At 42.8% G+C, this 26,471-nt stretch overlaps 1 protein-coding gene across 2 annotated transcripts in view; it reads left to right on the top strand.

The window, feature by feature from the left end:
• prim2 (DNA primase subunit 2) overlaps window positions 1-26,471 on the top strand; it is a 252,834-nt gene that overhangs the window by 200,009 nt on the left and 26,354 nt on the right. For both annotated transcript variants that reach the window (XM_073056525.1, XM_073056526.1), the window contains one exon: window positions 25,925-26,051. In XM_073056525.1, coding sequence (XP_072912626.1) covers window positions 25,925-26,051 — 127 coding nt within the window. The remainder of the gene's footprint in view (window positions 1-25,924; window positions 26,052-26,471) is intronic.

Genomic DNA, 26,471 nt, shown 5'->3' with positions numbered 1-26,471 from the left:
GCCAGTGTGAAGTCCCACGTGAACCGGCTGGTGCTGAACTGCAGCTGCACTGTGCGGGTGCCGTAGGTCCGTATCGTGCTGCCGTTTGCAGTCCTCAGGGTGGGTCCTGGCTTCCTGTTGTGGGTGTCGTAACCCACAGACGCTGGTAAGACGCTGATTTCCACTCTGGTGTCGACCAAGAAGCGGCGTCCCAACCGTTTGTCCCAGACGTACAAGAGGCTGTCCTGGTGGCCAGCCGCCATAGTCATTAGTGGCAGCTGGCCCTGGCCCTTGCAGGGTGGGCGACAACGACGGGCTTTTGTGCCCCACAGCTGGTGGTAGAAATACCACTGTTCACTGGCCTCCTCACTCCTGTCTCTGTGTTGTGTGCGCCCCCCTGCCGGGCCTGGTCTGGTGTGCTGTTGGGTGCGTGGCTTGGTAGTCTGACCGACGGACGCCATGCTCTCCCTCTTGGCTTTCCACAGCACGTCTGCCCGGGCCGCCACCTTCCGGGGGTCGCTGAAATCTGCGTTGGCCAGCAGCAGATGTATGTCCTCGGGCAGTTGCTCTAGGAACGCTTGCTGAAACATGAGGCAGGGCTTGTGTCCGTCAGCCAGGGACAGCATCTCATTCATTAATGCTGACGGCGGCCTGTCTCCCAAACCATCCAGGTGCAGCAGGCGGGCACCTCGCTCACACCGTGAGAGGGCAAAGGTCCCAATGAGCAGCGCTTTGAATGCTTCATATTTGCCTTCTTCCGGGGTGACTGTATGAAATCCGCAACCTGGGCGGCCGTCTCCTGGTCAAGGGCGCTCACCATGTGATAGTAACGCGTGGAATCAGAAGAGATCTGCCGAATCTGGAACTGGGCTTCTGCTTGGCTAAACCACACGCGTGGTCGCAGCGTCCAGAAAGTCGGCAGTTTTAGCAAAACTGCGTAAACAGATGAAGAGTCGGTCATCTTTGGTCCAAATCCCGTTTGGACCGTTGGGGTCACCAATGTAGCGATGTACTACATACAGAGCTAGAAACAACGACACGCAGTCGGTAAGGAGTTTCGAGACTAGTTTATTCAAACTTCGCGGCACTGGCTTTTATTCCCTAGCACCCGCCCTCTCTGGGCGGAAATGATGTCAGAGGTGCATTACCAAAGTCTCTCCCCGCTCGCGGGCTATTTGTGAGCCGGTTCGCCTGCGCAGGAAGTGGGTCGCCACATGATCATAATATCATAGAATCCACCCTGTAATTTTGTGAGGGAGAGACCGAAGTCTTTGTAGTTCACATTATGTTGTTTTTCTGGTTTCTGGTCACTCCTTTTTTTGTTGCTATTTTGTATGATTTTGGTCAGGGCAGATTGTCTCTGTGGCCTGAAGTCAACGTACAACACAGCGCTGGATTGAACTGAACTGAGCTAAATTGAATGTGTCTAGACTTTTCCGACGACTTTGTGGGTTGGTGTTTTATATTGTGTTTTTCGCTTGTCTTTTTCCCCATTTGCACAATTTGTTTTTTTGGGGACAGGAAGGGGGTTCATGATTTTCTTTGAATGGATTCCATGATTTTCTTTGCATTGTGCCCATCTATGGGAAGATGAGTTTCAGGGTTGTGAACTGCATGCATATTTTGAAAATAAATGTACTTTGAATAAACTCTTTTGAGTTTGTATCACAGTGGAGTAAAGGGAATTAAAAGGTATGAATTGGCCAGAGTTGATTGGAAGCGGATGCAAGCAGGGATGACAGCAGAGCAGCAATAGTTCAAGTTTCTGGGAGCAATTCAGAAGGCACAGGATAGATACATCCCAAAGAAGAACAAGTATTTGAGAAACAGGGTGACGCAACCGTGTCTGACAAGGGAAGCCAACGTAAAAGCAAAAGAGAGGGCATATAATGGAGCAAAAATTAGTGGGAAGGTAGAGGATTGGGAAACTTCTTAAAAACTAACAGAAAGCACCTAAAAAAAGCTGTAAAGGGGTGGGGTGGGAGGGAGAAGATGAAATATAAAAGTAAACTAGCCAATAATATCCAAGAGGATACCAAAAGATTTTTCAGACATATAAAGAGTAAAAGAGAGGCAAGAGTAGATATTGGACAGCTGGAAAATGATGCTGGAGAGGTGGATATCAGGGACAAGGAAATAGCAAAAGAACTGAGTAAGTATTTTGAATCAGTCTTCACTGTGCAAAACAGTAGCAGTATGCCAGATGTTCGAGAGTGTCATGACAGAAGTGAATGCAGTTGTTTGTAATTAGGGAGAAAGTGCTTGGGAAACTAAACAGTCTGAAGGTAGATAAGTCACCTGGACCAAGTGGACTACACCCCAGGGTTCTGAAAGAGGTAGCTGAAGAGGTGGTGGAGGCATTTCTTTCAAGAATCAATCAATTTTGGCATGGTTTCCGCAGACTGGAAGATTGTAGATGTCACTACACTCTTCAAGAAGGGAGGGAGGTAGAAGAAAGGAAATTATAGGCCAGTTAGTCGGACTTCAATGGTTGAGAAGGAGTTGGAGTTAATACTAAGGATGTGGTTTTGGGGTACTTGGAGGCACATGATAAAATAGAATCAGAGTTAGCATGGTTTCCCTTAAGGTAAAATCTTGCTTAAAAAATCTCTGATTTCTTTGAGGAAATAACAAGCCTGATAGACAAAGTACTTGGATTTTCAGAAGGCCTTTTACAAGGTGCCACACATGAGGTTGCTTAACAAGATAAGAGCCTGTGGTATTACAGGAAAGATACCAGCATGGATAAAACGATTGCTGATTGGCAGAGGGCAAAGAGTGGGGACAAACGGTCCTATTCTGATTGGGTGCCAGTGACTAGTGTTGTTCTGCAGGGATTGGTGTTGGGACCACTTTTTACATTGTGTGTCGCTGATTTAGATGACTGAATTGATGGTTTTGTGGACAACACAAAGGTAGATGTAGGGACAAGTAGTGTTGAGGAAGCAGGGAGGTTGCAGAATGACCTAAACAGATTATGAGAATGGGCAAAGAACTGGCAGATGTAATGTGGTGTCGTGAAGTGTACGGTCATGCACTTTGTTAGAGGGAATAAAAGAATAAACTATTTTCTAAATGGGGAGAAATTTTAAAAACTCAAGGTGTAAGATTCCCTCAAGGTTAAATTGCAGGTTGAGTCAGTGGTGCATAATGCGATTGCAATGTTAGCATTCATTGCAAGAGGATCAGAATATAAAAGCAAGTATATAATGCTGAGGCCTTATAAGACATTGGTGAGATGTTCTGGTAAGATGGCAGTACATTTGAACACAGCGGCCTTGGGGATCAACTGAATGTGCACTTTTCTTTTTATGTGTATCTTTTGATCGTAAGCTTATACTGGACTCCCAAGAACTATGAGTACAATAAATCTACCGCATCAGTAATCTGCTCGTTTGGAGCAACTGGCTGAGGTATGAGAAGATCCGTTGGTCGGGCCAGAGAAGGCGAGACGGGCGGCTTGGCTGGAGGGGGTTAGGAGGAGCTAACCTGGGTGTGCAGACTGTTGCTGCCTGCTACCCGAAGGCATTGGAGTTGGTGCATGAAAGCAGCATGTAATGTAACCATGAGTGACTGTCTTGGACATTTCTCTTGCAATCGTAAGACCTTGTTGGACATTGATGTAAGATGCTACAGGCCTTTTTCCCTTGTTCAGTGGTGTGACGGGTGATGAGGCAGCAATGTGGCCTCTGTTGTGGTCAGGGCTAAGCTTCAACCCACGGGCTTACCTGTTGGTGTAGTCTGGGTGAGGAAATTCCAGAAGTGGTGTAGCATGGTATCCATCCTCATTTGAGGGCTGGGCTGTCCTGTTGGTTCTGCCCACCATTGTTCGACCAGTGGAATGACAGACTGGATTGCTGGGAGCTGCACCATCAATTTTTATGACACTCAGGGTCTTGGACTGTACATGTGTTTTCTTGCGTAAAGATGTGTGGTTTTTTCCTCTCGCTTTTTTGAATGTGTGTTATACATCTTGGCCCCAGAGGAATGCTGTCTTCTTTGACTGTATCCATGTATGGTTTGAATGGCAATTAAACAATTTGGTATGATTTGATTTCTGCCTCACTTGGAGTATTGTGAGCAGTTTTGGGCCCCTTATTTAAGAAGAGATGTGTTGACCTTGGAGAAGGTTCAGAGGAAGTTCATGAGAATGATTCCCGGAATGAAAGGCTTCTTGTATGAAAAGCAATTGATAGCTCTGGGCCCGTACTCACTGCAATTTAGATGAATGTGTAGGGGAATCTCATTGAAACCTATTTAATGTTGAAAGGCCTAGATGGAGTGGATTTGGGGAGGATGTTTCCTTTGGTGAGGGTGTCTAGGATCAGAGGGCACAGCCTCAGAATAGAGGGACGTCCATTTAGAATGGAGATGAGGGTAGTGAATCTGGAATTTGCTGCCACCGGCAGCTGTGGAGACCATGGGAGTATTTAAAGTGAAGGTTGATAGGTTCTTGATTAGTCAGGGTGTGAAAGGTTACGGGGAGAAGGCAGAAGAATGGGGTTGAGAGGAAAATGGATCAGCCATGATGAAATAGCAGTGCAGACTCTTTGGGCCAAATGCCCTATTTCTGCTCCTATGTCATATGGTCTAATGGACATCTGTGGTTGATTGTCAGGCTGATAGACCAGCGAGGGTGAAGACTGGTCTCTTACCTCACACACAATCAATGAGTCATTGGCGGTCTCTGGGACTGGTGTTTCATGTGGGCAGGGGGCATGAGGGCCAGTGACCCACTAGGTATGGGATTTGGTGAGACCAGAGTTTGGGGGCTCATTTATCATCATTGGCGGGTCCTGGAGTAGATATTGAAGGTCAATCCAAAAGTTGATCGGAAGTCAAGGCCTGGTGGAAGTTGAAGTCCACTGGGGAAGTCGAAACCCAATGTCTGCGAATCCATGAGTCACTGCAGTCTGGACAAGAAACACTGCATGTCCTAGGGTCGGAGTGCTGTCTCAAGTCAAGTCACTTTTTATTGTCACTTCGACCATAACTGTGGTGCAGTACACAATAAAAACGAGACAACGTTTTTCAGGACCATGGTGTTACATGACACAGTACAACATAACTGTGGTGCAGTACACAATAAAAACGAGACAACGTTTTTCAGGACCATGGTGTTACATGACACAGTACAAAAACTACACTGAACTATGTAAAAACAACACAGACAAAAAAAAAACTACACTTGACTACAGACCTACCCAGGACTGCATACAGTGCACAAAACAGTGTAGGCATTACAATAAATAATAAGCAAGACGATAGGCACAGTAGAGAGCAGTAAGTTGGTGTCAGGCCAGGCTCTGGGTATTGAGGAGTCCGATGGCTTGGAAGAAACTGTTACATGGTCTGGTCGTAAGAGCCCGAATGCTTCAGTGCCTTTTCCCAGATGGCAGGAGGGAGAAGAGTTTGTATGAGGGGTGCATGGGGTCCTTCATAATGCTGTTTGTTTTGTGGATGCAGCGTGTAGTGTAAATGTCTGTAATGGCGGGAATAGAGACCCCGATGATCTTCTCAGCTGACCTTACTACCCACTGCAAGGTCTTGCGATCCGAGACGGTGCAATTTCCGAACCAGGCAGTGATGCAGTTGCTCAGGATGCTCTCAATATAACCCCTGTATAATGTGATGAGGATGGGGGTTGGGAGATGGACTTCCCTCAGCCTTCACAGAAAGTAGAGATGCTGCTGGGCTTTCTTTGCTATGGAGCTGGTGTTGAGGGACCAGGTGAGATTCTCCGTCAGGTGACCACCAAGAAATTTGGTGCTGTTAACGATCTCCACTGAGGAGCCGTCGATGTTCAGCAGAGAGTGGTTGCTCTGTGCCCTCCTGAAGTCAACAACCATCTCTTTTGTTCACATTCAAAGACAGGCTGTTGGCTCTGCACCAGTCCGTTAGAAGCTACACCTCCTCTTTGTAAGCTGACTCATCATTCTTGCTGATGAGACCCACCACGGTCGTATTATCGGCAAACTTTATGTTGTGGTTCGAGCTGTGTGTTGCAGCATATTCGTGGGTCAGCAGAGTGAACAGCAGTGGACTGAGCACACAGCCCTGGGGGGGGGCTCTGTGCTCAGTGTGATGGTGTTGGAGATGCTGCTCTCGATCCGGACTGTCTGTGTGCACGAGTTGGTGGGACGGAGGAATGGACTTGTTTTGCTGCTGTTGTTGCTTGTTTTGTTACGTTTCGACTTCCAATCAACATTCGGGCTTTGTTGTGATCTGTGTTGTTTTTGCCAAGCATTGTGGGCATCTTATGTTGGTGCCAGAACGTGTGGCATCACTTGTGGGCAGCCTTCAGCACATCCTTAGGATGTGTTGGTTGTTAATGCAAATGCTGCATTTCACTGTATGCTCCAATGTACCTGTGATAAAATTAATCTTTAAATTAAAAAAACATTGGAAATATTGAGCAGTCAAATGCCTTGGGGAAGTGTAAATAGGAGTCAATAACCAAAGTTTGTAATTACTTGAAGGAGAAGAAATGAATGCTCATGTAAAAGAAAAGGCAGGTATATTTAGCCATTTTCAACTTAATGTTGAACCCAGAATGCAGGAAGGTATTTGGTATATAAGAGAAGGTGTTGAGTGTTCCTCATGCTTAAGACTAAGCTTTATCTGAACTGTGCTGGAAGCGGAATGCACAGATTTGAATGAGAAGGGGATAGAAAATTAAGGTGACAGGCAGCTGGAAGCCATGGATCACATTCTGGGACTGAACAGGGGTATTCTATAAAGTGGTGTCCCAACCTGGATTTGATTTCTGCTGTACAAGTTACATGCTGCTTCATCAAGAAAGAGTGTTGGTGAGCCAGGACACCATCGTAGCTGATGCAGCACCAGCTCTTATTTCCTGTTATTTCCATGAAGGGGACCAAGAATATTGGTGGTGAAATTAAACTTAGTGTTTTATATGTAGGAGGTTGATGCTTTCAGATTATGTTGGTGAGAACAGTGTGTAGGATGAAAAAGGACATAGAATCCAAGAAATATCCTTGGGGAACATAAGAGTTAATATGAGAAAAAGTCAATGAAAGTGATTATTGGGCTGTGACTGTTGGAATCAGCAGGACTCTAGAAAAAAAATAGAGACAACATAAAGACAACATTAAGGAAACAATTTATTAGAATTATTTCAGTGGTAGATAGAGTGGTGGGTATAGATTTAATTTTAATGTTCAGAAAGGAATTGGATAAGAACTTGATGAGAAAAAATATTGCAGGTATGTGGAAAAACTAATTGGATTCTTTCTTTTTAAAGAGCTGGAGTCAACTTGAAACATTGATTAGCTGCCTCAGGTCTATAATACTTTGATTCTATTCTACTGAGTATTTAAATAATCTTTAAAATTATATCAAACAACTCATAACTGAAACCACAGAAGTATCTCCACTAAATCCAATAAAGTGAATTGGTGGGACAAGTTTTTCTTACGTACATGAGACTATAATATTCCAATTCCAACAGTAGTTGTATAATTTAACATTTGTTACAAATTCGTATCATTGAGGAATATTAGAGACTGTCTTCTGTTCTTTTGAGGAGCGGTGGGATCGCTACATGCTGCTTTTCATTAATTGGCCTTATTCATTTCCATTGAGTAACGATATGATATTTCTGTGTTTATTCTAGTCCTTCCAATTTTCCATGGCAACACTAGACAACCATAGGGAAAAGTATTACCATAATTGGTAACTAATATTATTTCAAAATATAATGAATTTACAGCAACAACTAATGTGATGGAGAACCTAGTTGGTCAAGCTGAGTTTGTCTGAATGGAGGATTTCAACCTGAAACATCAATGATTCCTTCCTGCCATCCCCACAGAGCAGCTCAGTGTGCTCAGTTCCTCCAGCAGATAGCTTTTGTCTCCAGATTCCAGCATTTGCAGTCTTGTGTCTCCATTAAAGCCTTGTATTTGTTCAAAATAAAGTCTCCATTGACTTAATTGTAATCTCCTTTACTGTGTATGAATCTAAGATGCATTCAAGTGTGACTGAAAGCAGATGATATTCCAAAGCTTCCTGCACAGAAATGACCCTCTTTTGCAGAAGTTATCTGAATAATTCTAATGAGGCGTGTCTTTGTCCTTTTAGTATTGCTCATGGTTTCACCAAATGTATAGGAATAAGGGATTGGAGTATTCAATGGAAGGCTTTGGCAACAAGCTTCCAGCGATGAGCAGTGTTGTTAAATATCAAAGGGAGCATTTTCAGAACATTAACAGACATCTGATGAAGGATCTTGGCCTGAACCGTTGACTGTTTATTCCTCTCCATTGGTGCGACCTGACTTGCTGAGTTCCTCTAGCATTTTGTGCGTTTGTTTCTCTAGGTTTTCAGCATTGCAGAATATCTTGTTTTTATGATTTTCAGAACTGTCCCCAGACAGCTGAAAGACATGAACATCAAGAATTGCCTTTCATCTTATTGTTCTTATTAAAAAGGTTAATAATATCCTACAATCATTTTGAAGAGCTTTTATGTTGAAATTATTTTGTAAAACTTATGGTCAAATGGGACTAGCTTGGGTGGGCATCTTAGTCGACATGGATGAATTAGGCCATGTGCTGTGTGACTTTATGATTCCAGTATTTCAAACACCGACTAATACTTTAAAATCTATCTTCAGTAGTATGCCGGGTATGTTTAGCGAATGAGATTGAGATTGATTTCATAATTATATCTATTAGATGTAAAGAGTGATTCACATTTGGACTTGAAGTCTTGAAACTGATTTTCCATGGCTTTTATGATCTAAAGTTAGAACTCTGTAGAAATACCTCATACTAATGGGAGGACTAGAAAATAGGAGTTCAATATCTACAAGCCTTAGGCAAGAATTAAAAAAGGGATTTATTTTTCTCTCGGGTCAATCTGTTAAAAAGGCAGAATAAAGGTGATGAATGATTTTCTTGAGAAAGGAATTGACTTGTTCTTATAAGTTTTAAAGCAAGGGAACATAAAGACATCATGATGAGTAAGCCTGGTCAAGACTGATTTGCAGACAACAGAAAAACTGCAGAAGGAACTTAGTGGGTAAGGGCTGGGCAGGTCTTAAGCTGAAATATCCGTGATTCCTTTACTGACACAGATGCTGCCTGACCTGCTAAGTTCTTCCAGCAGTTTGTTTTTTGCTCCAGATTCCAGCATGTCTTGTATGGCAAATACTCTGCACATGACCGCTACAAACTGCAGAGAGTTGTGAGCTCAGTTCAGCATGTGACAGAAACCAGCCTCCCCTCCACTGACTCTGTTTACACTTCTCATTGTCTCAATAAAACAGCTAGCACAGGGGTGGGCAAACTTTTTGACGTGTGGGCCACAAAGGGTTCTAAAATTTGACAGGGGGGCCGGACCAGGAGCAGATGGACGGAGTGTTTTGGTAATACACCTCATAAGAGAAAATAAAATATCATGGGATATGTAGAAAACATGTGCTTTAATTTCAATTGAAAATGAACAAATGCATTACAACAAAATATCTGTCTTCGAAGTCCCATGGTATTTAGCTATTTATTGAAATGACTTTTAAAACACTGAAAATTAAATGAATAAAATACAGCTTTTTTAATAGTAACAGTTATTATTTTAAAGCACTGAAAATTCTGTTATCCTTCAAGATATTATCATCATCACTCTCCTCCTGACTGTCTTTATTTCAAAAACGGTAGGAGATGCAGGTCTACTTGTCCTGCTCCTTCTTATTCAATTGCCCCCTGTGCCAAAACTCAACAACGACCAGCACAAGGACAGAACAGTGACAGCGCGCCAGTATGCGGAGCGCTTTATTTGATCTGGAGCGCATTTTTTATTTTGAGAACGTACGTGCACCTGCGCACTACTCATGTCCATCACTTAACAGAAATGACATGTAACATGTAAGGCTTATTGAAAAAAATATTTTCAAATGCATTTTTTACATAACACAACGAAGAAACTTATTTTTAATTTCAGTGGGAACAGTGTTGTTGGTCTCCCTTTTTAGCCAGCGCATCAAAGTCTGGATTTAGTTTTGTTGTGGCGATTCTCAGGATGGATCTGAGGTGTTGGTCAGTTAACTTGGATCTGTGGCTGGCTTTGTTGATGTTCATGACGCTGAACGCCTGTTCACACAAATAGGTTGAGCCGAACAACGCCAGCATCTTCTGTGCCGTCCTCCGGAGGTTTGGAAACACCTCTTTACCAAGTGAAGCATAAAAGTCATTCAGTTTAAGAGAGTTGAACTTCTCTTTTAAGACGGGGTCAGACTGAAGGTCGATCAGTTCCAGCTGTAGCTCCTCTGGTGGTGTTTCAGGATCTTGTGACGGGACAGGCCACCAACTGAAGTGACTTGTCAATTTTTTCAAAATCAGAAAAGCGACGGCAGAATTCTCTGTGCAGCGCATCCAGTGACTCGCTGTATTTTTTCACATTTGCGCCGGCCTCTTCCAGCGTGGCTAGTGTGGGAAAATGAGTGAATAACTTATTCAAAATTTGCCTGGAGAAAAAAGCCAGCTTGGATTTAAAGGCTTTCACATTTGTGTACATGTCATGCACAAACTGATCCTTCCCCTGTAGCTTCACGTTCAGTTCATTCATGTGTGAAAATATATCCACAGCAAACGCAAAGTCACAAAGCCAGCTCTTGTTGCTCAGCTCAGGAAATTCGCCGGCCTTCCTCAGTAACTCCAAAAATGCACCGATCTCCTCTTTGAGCTCCCATACTCGTTGAAACACTTTGCCCAAACTTAACCAGCGGACACGGGAGTGATAAAGTAGGTCCTGGTGATCCGCATCAGTTTCCTCCAGGAACGTGATGAACTGACGGTGCTGAAGTCCCCTTGCACGTATAAAGTTGACAAGTTTTACGACAGGATTCACAACATGATTCAGCTGTAATACCGATTTACATAGAGATTCCTGGTGGATGATGCAGTGAAGGAAAATAACATCCTGGTCAGGATTTTCATCTTTCACTTTATTCTGTATTCTCCTCAGCAGGCCGACATTTTTCCCTGTCAAATTAGGAGATCCATCTGTGGTGACGTTGATAAGTTTACTCCAAGGGAGCTTCATATTTTTGATGACAGCAGACACCCGGTCATACAAGTCCTCTCCCCATGTTTTTCCTTTCAGAGACTCCATTGTCAAAAACTCCTCCGTTATTTCAAAAGTATTGTTAATTCCTCGGATAAAAATGAGGAGCTGAGCAGTGTCTTTTACATCGTTGCTTTCATCCAGTGCTAATGAATATAACGTGAACGACTCTGCCTTTTTATTTAAGTCGCTGGTTATATCTTCATCTGTCAGTTCCACACAGCGAGTCACTGTCCTGCGTGATAAACTGATTTTTTCAAATTTGTCTTTGCTCTCCGGACACAATACACCTGCTGTCTCCACCATACATTCTTTTAAAAACTCACCTTCAGACAGAGGCTTGCTGGCCTTTGCTAATTTGAATGACAGCATAAAACTCGCCTTGGTACTTGACTCATGAATGGCAGTTTGACGGTGAAAAAAATTTTGTTGAGCCTGTAAATTAGCTGCCAGCCTCTGAGCATTAGCTTCCCGTTCTTTTGTTGACTGGTTGCTAGCATAGTTGGCATGTTTTGTGGCAAAGTGACGGCTGATATTATATTCTTTAAAAACCGCCACAGTCTCTTGGCATATCAGGCATACAGCAGTTGATCGGTGTTCGGTAAAAAGATATTTAGTTGTCCACTCCTTATTAAACACCCGACATTCTCTATCCACTTTTCTTTTCTTAGCTTCACTCATCTTTACAGAAGGGGTGAGAGGTCAAAGAGTAAAGCGCAAATGTGGAATAATACGCTGCACCTCAACAAAGGTCAATGTATATAGAGTGCGTCATCTATTGGGAAAACGCCAGAATTGCGGGGAAAAAACGTTAACAAGGTTTATTAATATAATTTCATCAAGTTCTGCGGGCCAGATTAAAAAGTTTAACGGGCCGCATATGGCCGCCGGGCCGTAGTTTGCCCATGCCTGAGCTAGCATAATCAAAGACTTTCTTCCTTCTTATTCCTGCCTCTCATCAGACAAAACAACATGCACAACTCAGCAGGTCAATCAATATCAATGAAAATTAATAAACAGGTGATGTTTCTGGCCAAGACCCTTCATCAGGACTGTAAAGGAAGGGGGAATACGGCAGAAATAAAAAGGTGGGAGGAACGAAGGAGGACAAGCTAGAATGTGATAGGTGAAGTCAGATGTGTGGGGAAGGGGGGTGATGAAGTAAGAAGCTAGGAGGTGATAGGTGAAAAGGCAAAGAGCTGGAGAAGAAGGAATCTGCTAGGTGAAGAGACCGACATGTCAGAACAGGAATGGGGATAGGAATTATAATGATTGGCCACCAGGAAATTCTGCTTTTAGTGGATGAAGCAGAAGTGCTTGACAAAGAGGTCCTCCAGTTTACGTCAGGTCATACCAATGTAGAGGAGGCCACATTGGGAATACTGGATACAGTGCATGACCCCAACAGATTCGTAGATGATGTGCTGCCTTGCCCGGAAGGACTGTTTGAGGCCCTGAATGGAGGTGAGGGAGGAGGTGAATGGGCAGCTGTAGCATTTCTGTCGTTTTCTAGGATCTGTGCCACAAGGGGGGATTAGTAGGGAAGGACCAGTGGGCAAGGGAATCATGGAAGGAGTGATCCCTGTTGAGAGTTGGGGGTGGGGCGAAGGTAAAACCTGAAAGCTTGGACTACCAGGCTCAAGGGCAGCTTCTAACTTTGCTGTTATAAGACCGTTGTATGGACCCTTGGTCCTCACAATCTGGTTTTCACTTGGATGTTTTCTTTCACAAGAACTTGAAATTGGTTAAGAACATGTCCAATTTTCACAATGTATTTTAAATGGGCAAACCTCCATGGTATTTTATGTGAGTCTGTGCACATTCACATAGAAGCTGCAGCACAGCAGTATTTATTTTATCAGAAAATAGTATCGATTTTTTTGTTTATGGTGTTGATCTGACATCGTCAAGCTTATCCATCAATCATCCTCAAACTAGCAGTTTCCAACGGTGAAGGGTGTTGCTTAAAAAGAGAGCGAGAAAGGTCAAGCAATCAAAGATCAGTCAATCCGAAGGTAGGGAGATTGGATGGCATGCATCAGTTTTTAGAGAGAGAGAGAGAGAGGTGTTAATTGAGAACATTGATTAGGATAGCATATTTGATGTGGTTTACATAAATTTTAGCGAAACGAGGAAGTCTGACATGCCAAATCGATCAAAAGTATTTAAAAAAAATCCTTATGATCTGTGAGACGGTGGCAAGTTAAATTGGGTTATAACTTGACTCAGTGGGAGCAAGGAAAAAGCACTGGTCATCAGAAATTTAGTGACTAGAAGATTGTGTGCAGTGGGGTACACTTTGAGTTAATACTACACCCATTTTGTCATACATATAAATGATTTGGACTTTGAAGTAGCAGCTGCACTTGAAATGTTTGCTGAGGATATCAAGATTAGCATAAACAGGAAATGCCGGTAATTCGGTGTGACACATACCAAATGTTGGAGGAGCTCAGTAGGTGAGGCAGCATTTACGGAGAAGAATAAAAGACTCAATGTTTCAGGCTGAGGCCCTTTATCATGACCGAGATGGAGATCAAGATTAGCAGTGTGGATTATACTGTGAATGGAAGTTCTGGACTAGAGGAAGTATTTGTGAAGTAAGTACAAAACTTGTAAATGCATTTTAATCTGGAGAAGTGCTTTTAGAGAGGCTGAATAATTGAATACATGTCAACATACTGAAACGTTGATGTTGTTTGCATCCAGCTGTCTTGAAAGACAATGGGTGATGATGATCAGAAAGTATGGAGATCCTGAGATGCCCAGTCGTCAAGATCCCCCTCTCGGCCTCACCACTGTAGTCCAAAGGAAAGCTTATAAAGCAGTATGTTTGGCACCAGCTTGGCTGCAGGAGCTGCAGGTAGGATGTTCAATGATGACCAGTTGCCTTAGGAACTCCAGTCTGGAGTTGCTCTCTGGGTTTAGTTCCGTAAACTTTGTCTCCCCTGTGGCTGCCCACAAGACAGTGGGCAATTTACCCATAGCTGGGGATACTGAAATGTATGGATAAGCAAAAGGATCTTAAAGGGCATGCAGAGATTTTCTTGAGGATAGTGGGATAGGTGAGTAAGATGAATGAGGCACTTGACTTTATTGGCCAATGCATTAAACAGCATAGTAGTGAAGCTTTGCTAGATCTGTACAAGTGACAGTTGGGAAGCTGTACAGTTCTGTTTCCATAATACAAGAAGAGAGCGATGGCACTGGAGAGGTTGCAGAGGTGATTTAAGAAGATATTGCTAAGACTGGAAAATTATGTTTGCAAGGAAAGTGTGCCAAGGCTGGGTTTGTTTTCTTTGGAATTAAGGAAGAGAAGAAATGTAACTGAAGTACACTCAGACCCCGCATAACACTACCCCCCCCCCCCCCCCCCATAACACTGATTCATTTCAACGTGGTTGTTCAATTCTTTATAGAAATGTCTTTAAATGACAAAAATTTATTTTAAACAACACTTAAAACTTCTCAAGGGTGGCCATCACAGTAAGCATTCAGTCAGTCAATGAGAATGCTTTGCACGTGCTCGGAGCCACTCGCAGCCAATCATGTATTAGTTCACAGCAAGGCAGCCCAGGATTTTCCTGCAACACTGAAGACCATAATTGAAAAGGACGATTATCCTCCCGAGCTTGTTTTCAATGTGGATGAAATGGGCCTATTTTGGAAAAAGGTTGCCTTCTCATACTTCCATCTCCCGAGAAGAGAAACGGTCATCTGGGTTCAAGGCTACAAAAGACCAGTAAACTCCCTTGCTAGGAGTCAATGCTAAAGGTGACTTTAAGTTAAAGCCTATGATTGTGCATCACTATGAAACTCCACAAACAATGAAAGGCATTTTAAAGTCAAGTCTACCAGTGATTTAGAAGTCAAACAAGAAAGCCTGGGTGACGATTGATGTTTTCCAAAATCGGTTTGTTTCATGTTTTCGTCCAGCAGTGAAACAGTATGCATTGTTAGTGCTTGATAGTGCCCAAGGCCACCCTGAGAACCTTGACAAGCTTCGGACCTGTATTCTCGTAGAAGTGGTTTACCTTCCACCCTGCACCACTTCATTACTCCAACCAATGGATCAAAGAGTAATATCAAATTTTAAAGCCTACTACCTTCATTGCACATTCAAGCCCCTTGCAGAGGAAACAAAAGGTCAAGAGAAACAATACATTGGGCAATTTTGGAAAAATTACAATGCCATAAAAGCTGTAGACAATATCAGAGCAGCATGAGATGAAGTAACTTCAAACTGCATGAGTGGAGTGTGGTAGACTCTATGGCCAGAAGCATGGAACAACACATTCTAGGATTTCAGGTAGAACCAGTCATCCAAAACATTGTTGAACTGCCTAGTAAGGTGGGATTACAGGATGTTAATGATGGTGATGTTGAAGAGTTACTCATGGTGAGAGCCTTAATACAAAGAGCTTCGTGAACTCGCAGAGCAACAAATCCTGGGGTGAATCTGAGGACGCGGATGGAGAAGAGGTAACACCAGCAAGAAACCTCACCACAAAATTCCTCAGCAGTAGCAACACCATGATCACATAAATCATGGACCAGTTTATCAATAATGGCCCTGACTGGGAACAAAGCAATAAGGCAAAGAGGTGTTCTCGACATGATTTCCTGCTACCAAGAACTGTGTAGTGAGAGGAAACTGAAGAAAAGGCAGTGAAATTTCGATGCCTACTTGAAGAAGAAGGCAAAGTTAGAGGAGAACCCACAGCCTGATCCCTCCTGTAAGATGTAACCACCACCCGCCCGCCTGCCTCCGCTGCTGCTGTGATATGTTGCTGCTCCACTGATGTACAGGTTAGGCCTATTTGTGTGTTTGTTACTCCACAAATCACTGTGTATACATAAAATAATATATCATATATCCTGAGTTTGATTTTTTTTCTATCAGGCACACATCCATTTATGTAATGTTATAATAACTCCACCTAGCACTGATTTATGTAGCACTCCACATCTGAGGAACACATCATCAGTGTTAAGTGGGGTCTGAGTGTATACAAAATTATGAGAAGCCAAGACAGTAAGTAGTAAGGGCCAATTTCTAGTCTCAGAAAGGTCTGTAGCTAAGGAATATAGGCTTCATTTTATTGGTTGAAGGATTAGAGGGAAATTTCAAAGAGGGGAGTTCAGGAGACAAAAATAGTGGAGACAAAAACACATTTGATAGGATCTTGGATGAACACTTGAATAGTCATTACTTGCAGGACTGCGGGCCAACAATTGGGAAGATAGATTTACTTTTGGGTAACTGGTAAATTTAGTAGATTACCAGAGGGGAAAAAATTACCATTTTTATGCTATTTCCAAATTTAGTCTGACAAATTTACCTCTGTGAGAATCTGTAGGCGAGGCAGGCTTGAATACTCATTGACCATAGTTTTGCTTAAAACAAAATGAGCTTTTGTAAAAGCTAAATGCAGATTTTATTTTAGAAGACAGGATGAGGTTGTTTATGCTAGCTTTGTGAAAGAGCTGACAATTACTCACATTTCTACTCTTTGCATATTGCACTGCAGTTTTATCCCCCTTCAAATCTGTTTCCATCTCCTTTTTAGAAGTAACTCTTAAATCTCCTTAAGCAGTGCAACTTAATGGCTTGAGTGTTTGTGCTGAAGCCTCATGACTTCAGTGATGGGTGGCAGGAGAACTGAAGTGGTTGATATGCAGGTGACAAGGAAAAGATTAGAGGAAATGTGTGGTTGAATGTGACTGATGAGTGATCCAGCATAGAGCTGATGGTCAAATGGCAACCGCATATATCAAAATCTACTCTTCCGTTCGTTATTTTGAAACTTATCTTAAAATCATGACTTCCAGTGGCTGCCCATTTTGTCAGTGAAATCAGTGTTTCCTGATCTCCTGCATCAAGGCTCCTGATAATTTTTAAGTTCTTGTAATTTAAACTTAGAAGAGGTGAGTTAGGGAAATGAAACAATACCACAGCTGGAAGGTCACAGGTGCTCCACTTGGACCAAAGATCTCTTGAATTTTTAGTAAGTGGGAAGGACATTAAATCCATATGAAGTGCCTTGCATGAATGGTAAATAACTCAATGAGTTGTGGTAACTGCAGTAAGGATTGTCTGGCCATGAATTCTGGATTGATCAAGAAGGTTACTAGAAGAGTAGGGAAATGATGAAAGATGGTGAAGATTGATAGGAAGAGTGAGCAATATTGAAAATAAAAACAAATAGACAGCCTGGAAGGAGTTAGCCCAGTCTACCCTTTTTATGCCACTTTCCCACTGGTCCCCTGGTTTTTACTATTTTTCTCTCTGAAACATGTATATTGCTTTACTAGATTGCTGCTGCATTCCCATTAGGAAGTGATTTCTACCTGCAGTGGAACACATTGGATACCTGACGGAGTAGTTACTTATTATACACATATAGAACTCTCTCATGGCCATACATATCACAATTCTGAGAAACCCAACGTTATAAATCCCATTCATACTGCAGTGAAACTACAATAATCCAGCATGCGCAACACTTCACTGGTATTTGTCCTGCAAATTTTGTCAAGACCATAATACATCTTAATTTTTCTTTTCTTTGAGATGTTATGAAGTAGTACACCAAGATTTCCAGCAAACTAGGTGATTCCAAAGGGAATACTCAGAGCTGAACTGCAGTGTTTAAAAGGTCTGCAGGAAATAGGTCCCCAGTGGATTTAAAGGGAATGCCAGAGCCATGTGGGTTTAAAAATAATCTCCAGGAACCAGGTGCAAAACCAACAGGATTTCTTAACAATTGTCCAGTAGAGTATTGGAGTCTGCTGTATCCTTATGCCACTTTCTTGAGCAGATGTAGTATATATGGATTTCAGCAAGGCATTTGATAAAGTACCCTATGCAAGGCTTATTGAGAAAGTAAGGAGGCATGGGATCCATGGGGGCCTTGCTTTCTGGATCCAGAATTGGCTTGCCCACAGAAGGCAAAGAGTGTTTGCAGACGGGTCATTTTCTGCATGGAGGCCAGTGACCTGTGGTGTGCCTCAAGGATCTGTTCTGTTCTGCGACCCCTTCTCTTTGTGATTTTTATAAATGACCTGTATGAGGAAGTGGAGGAATGGGTTAGTACATTTGCTGATGTAGTGTGGAGGTCTGTCAGAGGTTACAGTGGGACATCTATAGGATGCAAAACTGGGCTGAGAAGTAGCAGATGGATTTCAACCCAGATAAGTGCGAAGTGGTTCATTTTGGTAGGTCAAATATGATGGCAGAATATAGTATTAATAGTAAGACTCTTGGCAGTGTGGAGGAACAGAGGGATCTTGGGGTCCAAGTCCATAGGACTGTCAAAGCTGCTGTGCAGGTTGACTGGTTAAGAAAGCATATGGTGCATTGGCCTTCATCAATCGTGTGATTGAATTTAAGAGCCAAGGGGTAATATTACAGCTTTATAGGATCCTGGTCAGACCTCACTCGGAGGACTGTACTCAGTTCTGGTCACCTCTTTACAGGAAGGATGTGGAAACTATAGAAAGGGTGCAGAGGAGATTTACAAGGATGTTGCCTGGATTGGGGAGCATGCCCTATGAGAATAGGTTGAGCGAACTTGACCTTTTCTCTTTGGAGCGATGGAGGATGAGAGGTGACCTGACAGAGGTGTATAAGATGATGCATTGATCATGTGGATAGTCAGAAGCTTTTTCCCAGGGCTGAAATGGCTAACATGAGAGGGCACAGTTTTAAGGTGCTTGGAAGTAGGTACAGAGGAGATGTCAGGGATAAGTTTTTTACAGAGAGTGGTGAGTGCATGGAATGGACTGCTGGCGATGGTGGTGGAGGCACGGCATTGTGGGCCAAAGAGCCTGTATTGTGCTGTAGGTTTTCTGCCACTCTTTCTGCCATCCCTTGCCCCTCTGTCTGCTCCATCTGTGCTGAAAACTGTATAATCTATAGACCTTAACCCTTACAAATAAACAGAGCAATACCTCATTTTAATTCTAGAATTATGTTAGATTAAAGATTAGTTTTGTCACATGTACATCAAAATATACAGTGAAATACATCACTTATGTCAACAACCAACACAGTCCAAGAATATGCTGGGGGCAGCCTGCCAGTGTCACCATACTTCTGGCACCAACATAGCATGCCCACAGATTAGTAACCTTTACTAACTGTACGTCTTTGGAATGTGAGAGGAACCCGGAGCACCTGGAGGAAGTCCATGTACAAAACTCCTTAGAGACGACAGAGGGAATTGAACCCTGACCACTGATGTTGTAATAGCGTTGCACTAGCCACTACTCTACAGTGTACAGAGATTGGGAATAATCAATAATGCATCATTTCACCCTTTAAATATTTATTATTAATTCTGGAAAGATTCATTTTTCAAATTTTGTTCTGTGAAATTATTTTACAACAAAATTGAATAGAGAAGGATATATCAGCATCTCCATGCTTGAGTGAAAATTCTATTAGTACTGAAACAGATGTTGAGGATATCTTTTGAATTTCAAACTATTCTGTCACATGGTGTAGTTGACTTGGTCATCACTGGTGAAGTATTAATGTGCCTGTGAGTAATGTCCCCTTATGAAGTGGTTCTGTTGTTGTGTGGAGAAAGTAGTTCTTCATTGAAAGAGACAGGAAGACATGCTGACAATGAAAGGAAGATATTCCTTTCTATGTTTTGAGATTAGCTGAAGGAATTTATTATGTTGTCTGGAATGAAAAAAAGCTTGTATTTGACAATCCTGTGGTGAGAATGTGGAACTTGAGATTTCAGAACGTGGGTTAGGTGAATATCAGACAGGGAAGTTGAGTAAAATGGGTTAGGTGGGTGAGGATGAGCCTGTAATAGAAATTTGTACTGCTAGTGAACTTAAAAAATGCAGAGGTTGAGTCAAATGCATCACCTTCTAGTATGGAGGGGGTCACTGCACAGGATTGGAACCAGCTGCAGTAGGTTGCAAACTCAACCAATTCCATCATCAAGGACATCTTCAAAGGTGATGTCTCAGCATGTTGGGGGAGGTTGAAAATCTGGCTAAGTGGTGTGACAGCAACAACCTCTCACTCAATGTCAGCAAGACCAAAGAGAGGATTATTGACTTTAGGAGAAGGAAACCAGAGGTCCATGAGCCAGTTCTCATTGGGGGAATTAGAGGCGGAGAGGGTCAGCAACTTTAAGTAATTTGGTGCTTTCATTTCCGAGGATTTGTCATGGGCCGAGCACATCTGCCATTGCAAAGGAAGTATGGTAGCTCTTCCACTCTTAGAGGTTTGCGAAGATTCTGCGTGTATTCTAAAACTTTGACAGACTTCTGTAGATGTGCGGTGGAGAGTATATTGACTAGTTGCATCACAGTCTGGTACAGAAACTTGTATGGAAAAGCTGCAAAAATATAGTGCATACAGTGTAGTAAAGCCTTCTCCGCTACTGAGCACATCTATACAGAGCACTGTCACTGGAAAGCAGCATCCATCATCAAGGACCCCCACCATCCAGGCTATGCTCTTTTCTCACCGCTGTGAGAGGTGGTACAGGAACCTCAGGACCCCCATCACCAGGTTCAGGAACAGTTATTACCCCTCAACCATCAGGCTCTTGGACCAGAGGGGACAACTTCACTTGCCCCATCACTGTACTGTTCCCACAACTTGTGGTCTCATTTTCAAGAACACTGCATCTCATATTCTTGATGTATATTGCTTATTTATTTATTATTTATTATTATTTCTTTTGCTTCTCTTTTTGTGTTTGCACAGTTGTTTTTCCTGCCCATTGGTATTCTCCGTCCTTTTGGGTGCTATCTTTCATTGATTCTGTTTCCTTGTATTTATTGTGATTGCTTGAAGAGAATGATTCTCAGGGTTGTATATGGTGACATACATATATATAGATAGATATAGAGAGAGACAGACAGAGAGACAGAGATACACTTCCATAATAATTATACTTTGAACTCAAAAAGGCATCATTTAGGGCCCCCACCATCTAGGACATGCCCTCTTCTCTTGATACTATCAGGGAAGAAGTACAGGAGCCCGAAGACACACACTCAGCTTCTTCCCCTCCACCATCAGATATATGAATGGACAATGAACTAACCCATGAAAACTATCTGTTCTCTTTTTGCATGATACATTTAATAGTGATCATCCTGACACAGTGGTGTCAAGAAAACAATCTTTCCCTCAATGTCACAAAAACGAACGAGCTGGTTATGGACTACAGGAGGAATGGAGACAGGCTAACCTCTATTGACATAAATGGATGTGGGGTTGAGAGGGTGAACAACTTCAAGTTCCTTGGCATACACATCACCGAGGATCTCACGTGGTCTGTACATACCAACTGTGTGGTAAAAAAGGCACAACAGCACCTCTTTCACCTCAGACGGTTGAAGAAGTGTGGTATGGAGCCCCCAGATCTTTCTATACAGAAACAGAAACAGAACTTTCTATAGGGGCACAATTGAGAGCATCCTGACTGGCCGCATCACTGCTTTGTGAACTGAGAGCCAGAATCGCCTATCAGCGGGATACAAAGGAATGCAACGTTTTGTGCTTTGTGGAGAACTGGCTGACGGAGGAGATACCGGATTATGCCATCAAGCCTTCTGGGTTCTCCCTGTACCAGGTGGACAGGAGGAGGGGTATGCTTCATGGTCAACAATGCTTGGTGCCAACTCCCCAGAATGTGCATGCACTCAAATCATTTTGTTCCCCAGACCTGGAATACCTGGTACTGCTGTGCTGACCCTTCTGGCTGCCTCGGGAGTTCATGGCTGTTATCATCACAGCGATGTACATTCTGCCACAGGGCACTTGTGGAGATAAGATACTTGACCACTGTTACACTCCCTTTTGCAATGCTTACAAAGCTCTCCTCCGCCTAGCTTTTGGAAAATCAAATCACTCTTCAATCCTGTTTTTGCCAACATACAGGCAGAAGCTGAAATAAGAGGCGTCCTTTGTTGGTCCGAACAGTCAGTCTCCATGCTGCAGGACTCCTTCAATGACGTTGACTGGAATGTCTTTCATGATGAGGATGTCTCCGAGTTCACTGATGGAGTCACGTGCTTTATCCAGAAGTGCATCGACGATATCGTCCCCCAGAAGTCAGTCAGGATCTTCCCAAACCAGAAACGCTGGATCAATAGTTCCATGGGAGCAGCACTTACTGCGCAACATTGAGCTTACATTGCCGACAATCAGCTAGGGCTCAAGAAAAGCAGCTATGATCTGCACAAAGCTACCAAGGCTGCAAAACAGCAATACAGGGACAAGACTGAGTCAAGATTCATAACAAAAAGCACAGGTGACTTGTAACGAGGGTTGCATACCATCGCAGACTTCAAAGCCAAATGTTGTGGTGCCACTAACATCGTGGCCTCTCTCCTAGATGAGCTCAATCACTTTTACGCTCAGTTTGATGTCACTAACTCTGAGCCTCCGAGGAAAGCCACCGCTACAACCTGCAACTTGGTCATCTCTGAGGCTGAGGTACGCAGATGTTTCCAATGAGTGGACAGTCGCAAAGCTGCAGGACCGGAAGGCATTCCAGGGCGAGTACTCAGGATGTGTGCAGCACAACTGGCAGATGTGTTTACTGACATTTTTACTCTCTCCCTCTGCCAGTGTGGAGTGCCCTCCAGCTTCAAATTATCCACCATCATCCCTGTACCAAAAAACACCAAGGTAACATGCCTGAATGACTGACATCCTATTGCAATCACCTCAATGATAAGTATATGCTTTGAGAGGCTGGTTAAGCGTTACATCTGCTGCTTGCTACCACCCAAACTGGACCCCCTACAATTCACCTACCGACACAACCGATCAACAAATGACGCAATAGCTACTGCTCTACATACCGTTCTTACACATCTGGAGAAGAAGGATGCTTATGTGAGAATGCTGTTCTTGCACTACAGTTCAGCATTCAACACCATAGTTCCATCCAGACTCGACGAGAAGTTCAGAGACCTCAGCCTTGACCCTGTCTCGTGCAACTGGATCCTGGGCTTCCTGTCAGATTGCCAGCAGGTTGTAAGAGTGGGCTCCCTCACCTCCACCCCTCTGACTTTCAATACAGGGGCCCCTCAGGGCTGTGTCCTAAATCCCCTCCTTTACTCCTTGTATAAGCATGACTCTGTCGCCACCCACAGCTCTAATCTGCTCTAATTAAATTTGCAGATTACACTACATTGATTGGCCTTGTTTCAAACAATAACAAGGTGGCCTGCAGGAAAGAAGTCATCTCTCTGACACAGCGGTGTCAAGAAAACAACCTCTCCCTCAATGTCGCAAAAACAAAGGAGCTGGTTGTGGATTGCAGGAGGAATGGAGATGGGCTAACCATCTCAGATGGCTATTGACATCAATGGATCTGGGGTTGAGAGGGTAAACAGCTTCAAGTTCTTTGGCATCCACATCACTGAGGACTTCACGTGGTCTGTACACACCAGCTGTGTGGTGAAAAAGGCACAACAGTGTCTCAGATGGTTGAGCAAATTTGGTATGCCCCCCCCCCCCCCCCAATCCTAAGAACTTTCTACAGGGGTACAATTGAGAGCATCCTGACTGGCTGCATCACTGCCTGGTATGGGAACTGTACCTCCTCTAATCACAGGACTCTGCAGAGAGTGGTGCGGACATCCCAGTGCATCTGTAGTTAACTTCCCATGATTCAGGACATTTACAAGGGCAGGTGTGTAAAAAGGGCCCGTAGGATCTTTGGGGACCTGAGTCACACCAACCACAATCTATTCCAGCAGCTACCATCTAGGAAGTGGTACTATAGCATAAAAGCCAGGACCGACAGGCTTCCGGGGCAGCTTCTTCCACCAGGTCATCAGACTGATTAACTCATGCTGATTTGAGTACACTCTATGTTATATTGACTGTTCTATTATATATATCATATGATTGCACATTGCACATTTAGGCAGAGACGTGACGTAAAGAATTTTACTCCTCATGTATGTGAAGGATGTAAGAAATAAAGTCAATTCAATTCAATTCAACCTCTGCTTTAAATGTACCTAATGACTTGGCCTCCACAGGCACCAGTGGCAATGAATTCCACAGAATCTGGTGAAAGAACTTCCTCCTCATTTCTGTTCTGAAGGGAGTTAATAATAATAAGTTCTGTGAAATAAATAGGAGGAATGGGAGTGATAGGATGGCTCTGGGAGCCAGCATAGGCCTAATAGACCAAATGGCTTTCCACGTCCAAAGGTCAAAAGCTTTGTTGAAAATTTGTCAGATAGCAAGGTTTAAGAAAGGAATAACAAGTGGCTTAGCTAACTTTGATGATCCAATTTAACACTTTGGCTGCATGAACTTTTATATTCAAAGGTATCTTAACGAGCTGTTTCTATTGTATTAGAATTTTCACTCAAGCAGAGTGTTTCAGGGGTATTTGCCTGTCCATTGTATCTTTAAAATTAAATAATAATTAGCCAGATGTAGAACTGATTTATACTGGGAGCCAAAGAAAGAAAGGTTCTTCAGCAAAATTCCTTGCATGGCAGTTGCTAGCAGCTTCAAGACAGTGATTCTGCAGCATTATTCACAGCCCAAAGATACTAGGAATAATTGACTTTTATCCTTTGTCTTGGCTACTGGCACCTCATTAAAGATTAAGCTGCTGCAAGTATTTAAATCCACGGTTTAGGTGAGTATTAACAACATGTTTGGATAAAAATATTTTGAAGGTGCTTTCATGTAAAACTTTCAGTTTTATGTTCTCAGAAAAGCACTTGCTAGTAAATTCCAGGTTGTAAATCAGAACGAATGAATTCAATTAATAAGTAGCTAGTTGTCTTTGGCATAGATTGAGTTCTGATCTGGGTTTAAAGCATCCATTAAGCAATTTTTGTTTCTGAGGTTATTCCACTTACTTTCCAACTAGCTACAATTGAAGGATTACAAATCACTGTGGTTAAGGATGCATATTGAATATTATTTTCAGTAATCCGACTTTAATTTAAGAAAAAACATATTTGATCTTGATTTCTGTTCCTAATATTCTTTGAACATGTACTATGAGAAAGCCCAAAATGATAATTTAATATGTAGGATGCAACCAAGGCATTTATTTTGGCAGAGCAACTGCAAGAAACCTGGCTTCATGGCTCATGAGCAGGAGAGACAGCAATGTTGCTTTTCTGTATGGTTGGTTCTATCAGTTTTAAGATAAGAATTACAGCTTATTTTTCCTCTGCGCTCTATGGAAAAAGATTGTAAGGCAATAGACAGAAGATGATGGAAATATGAATTTAAAACAGGGCATGTTGGCAACAGACATGAACACAGCATCAGTAGAGGGAGAAATGAAACAAGCGATCCAGATCAGTGAAAAGTCATGAACTCTGATGTTGCTTCTATTTCTTTCTCCATCCTCTTGACTTTTGCCAGGGTTTTCTGCATCATGGAAAGACTGTAATTGTGTTCTTTATAAACATGTGTTGCACTAACCTGTGATTCCCCCACCCAATTAATCCCCACCGTCACCACTTGTACCTTTTGCTGTATATAACAGCTGCTGTCACAGCACAGGCAGTTTTGGAATTCTGGTAGCTTAACTAAATGGGTCACGCTTCATCTGAGAGTCGTGTCAGCACAAGATGAGTACTGTTATGAGGTGATCAAAGTAGAATTTTGGTCTAACTGCATTGAGGTGACTGGAATAGGCTCTTATGCCAGGCATCAGTCATCTGTATGTTTAGCCATATTTCAGACATGGGTGATAAAACAAAATGCTGAAACACTCCGCAGGTCAGGCAACGATTTTTCAGGTCGATGGGTATTTTACAAATGAGAGTGCACAGTACCAAATAATGAATAATGCATATATTTCTATTCTGTTTTGATGTCTAGTTTGATAAATCATACGCCTATAATATACGGCACAGCTATGGAAAGGAAGGCAAGAGAACTGACTATACACCATTCAGCTGCATGAAGATTATTCTGTCAAATGCGCCCAGTCAGGGGGACTATCATGGTAAGTTGATAGGCTAGTCACAGTCTTCTAAAGCAGTGGAAGGACTTGGAAGGAGCCGTTGGAAAAGTGATTGTTAAGTTGCATTTCCAACAGGTCTTGAGGGTGCAGCTTGTGCCAATCATAGTTCTGCTCTGTCAGACTCCCAGCTGCCTCATTTAAGAATGAGATGAGCCATGAGCCATTCATTAAGGCTATACTTTGCAGTGCATGCTGAAGACATTTTGCTCATATTTTGGGAATGGGTATTATAAGGACGTCCTCCCACACATGCAATGACCAAGTAAAACCATATGAAAGCCATAAACCATTTATTAAACTTTAAGATACGGAATATTTTTGAGACAAACAGAACAAAATCTGGGAGAAACTCTATGGGTCAGGCAGCATCTGGACAGTCAGTGTTACAGATCTCTCCACTCC

The sequence above is a fragment of the Hemitrygon akajei genome, chromosome 9 (genome assembly GCF_048418815.1).
Source record: "Hemitrygon akajei chromosome 9, sHemAka1.3, whole genome shotgun sequence".
Taxonomy (NCBI): Eukaryota; Metazoa; Chordata; class Chondrichthyes; order Myliobatiformes; family Dasyatidae; genus Hemitrygon; species Hemitrygon akajei.
This window is presented reverse-complemented; position numbering and strand designations above follow the sequence as displayed.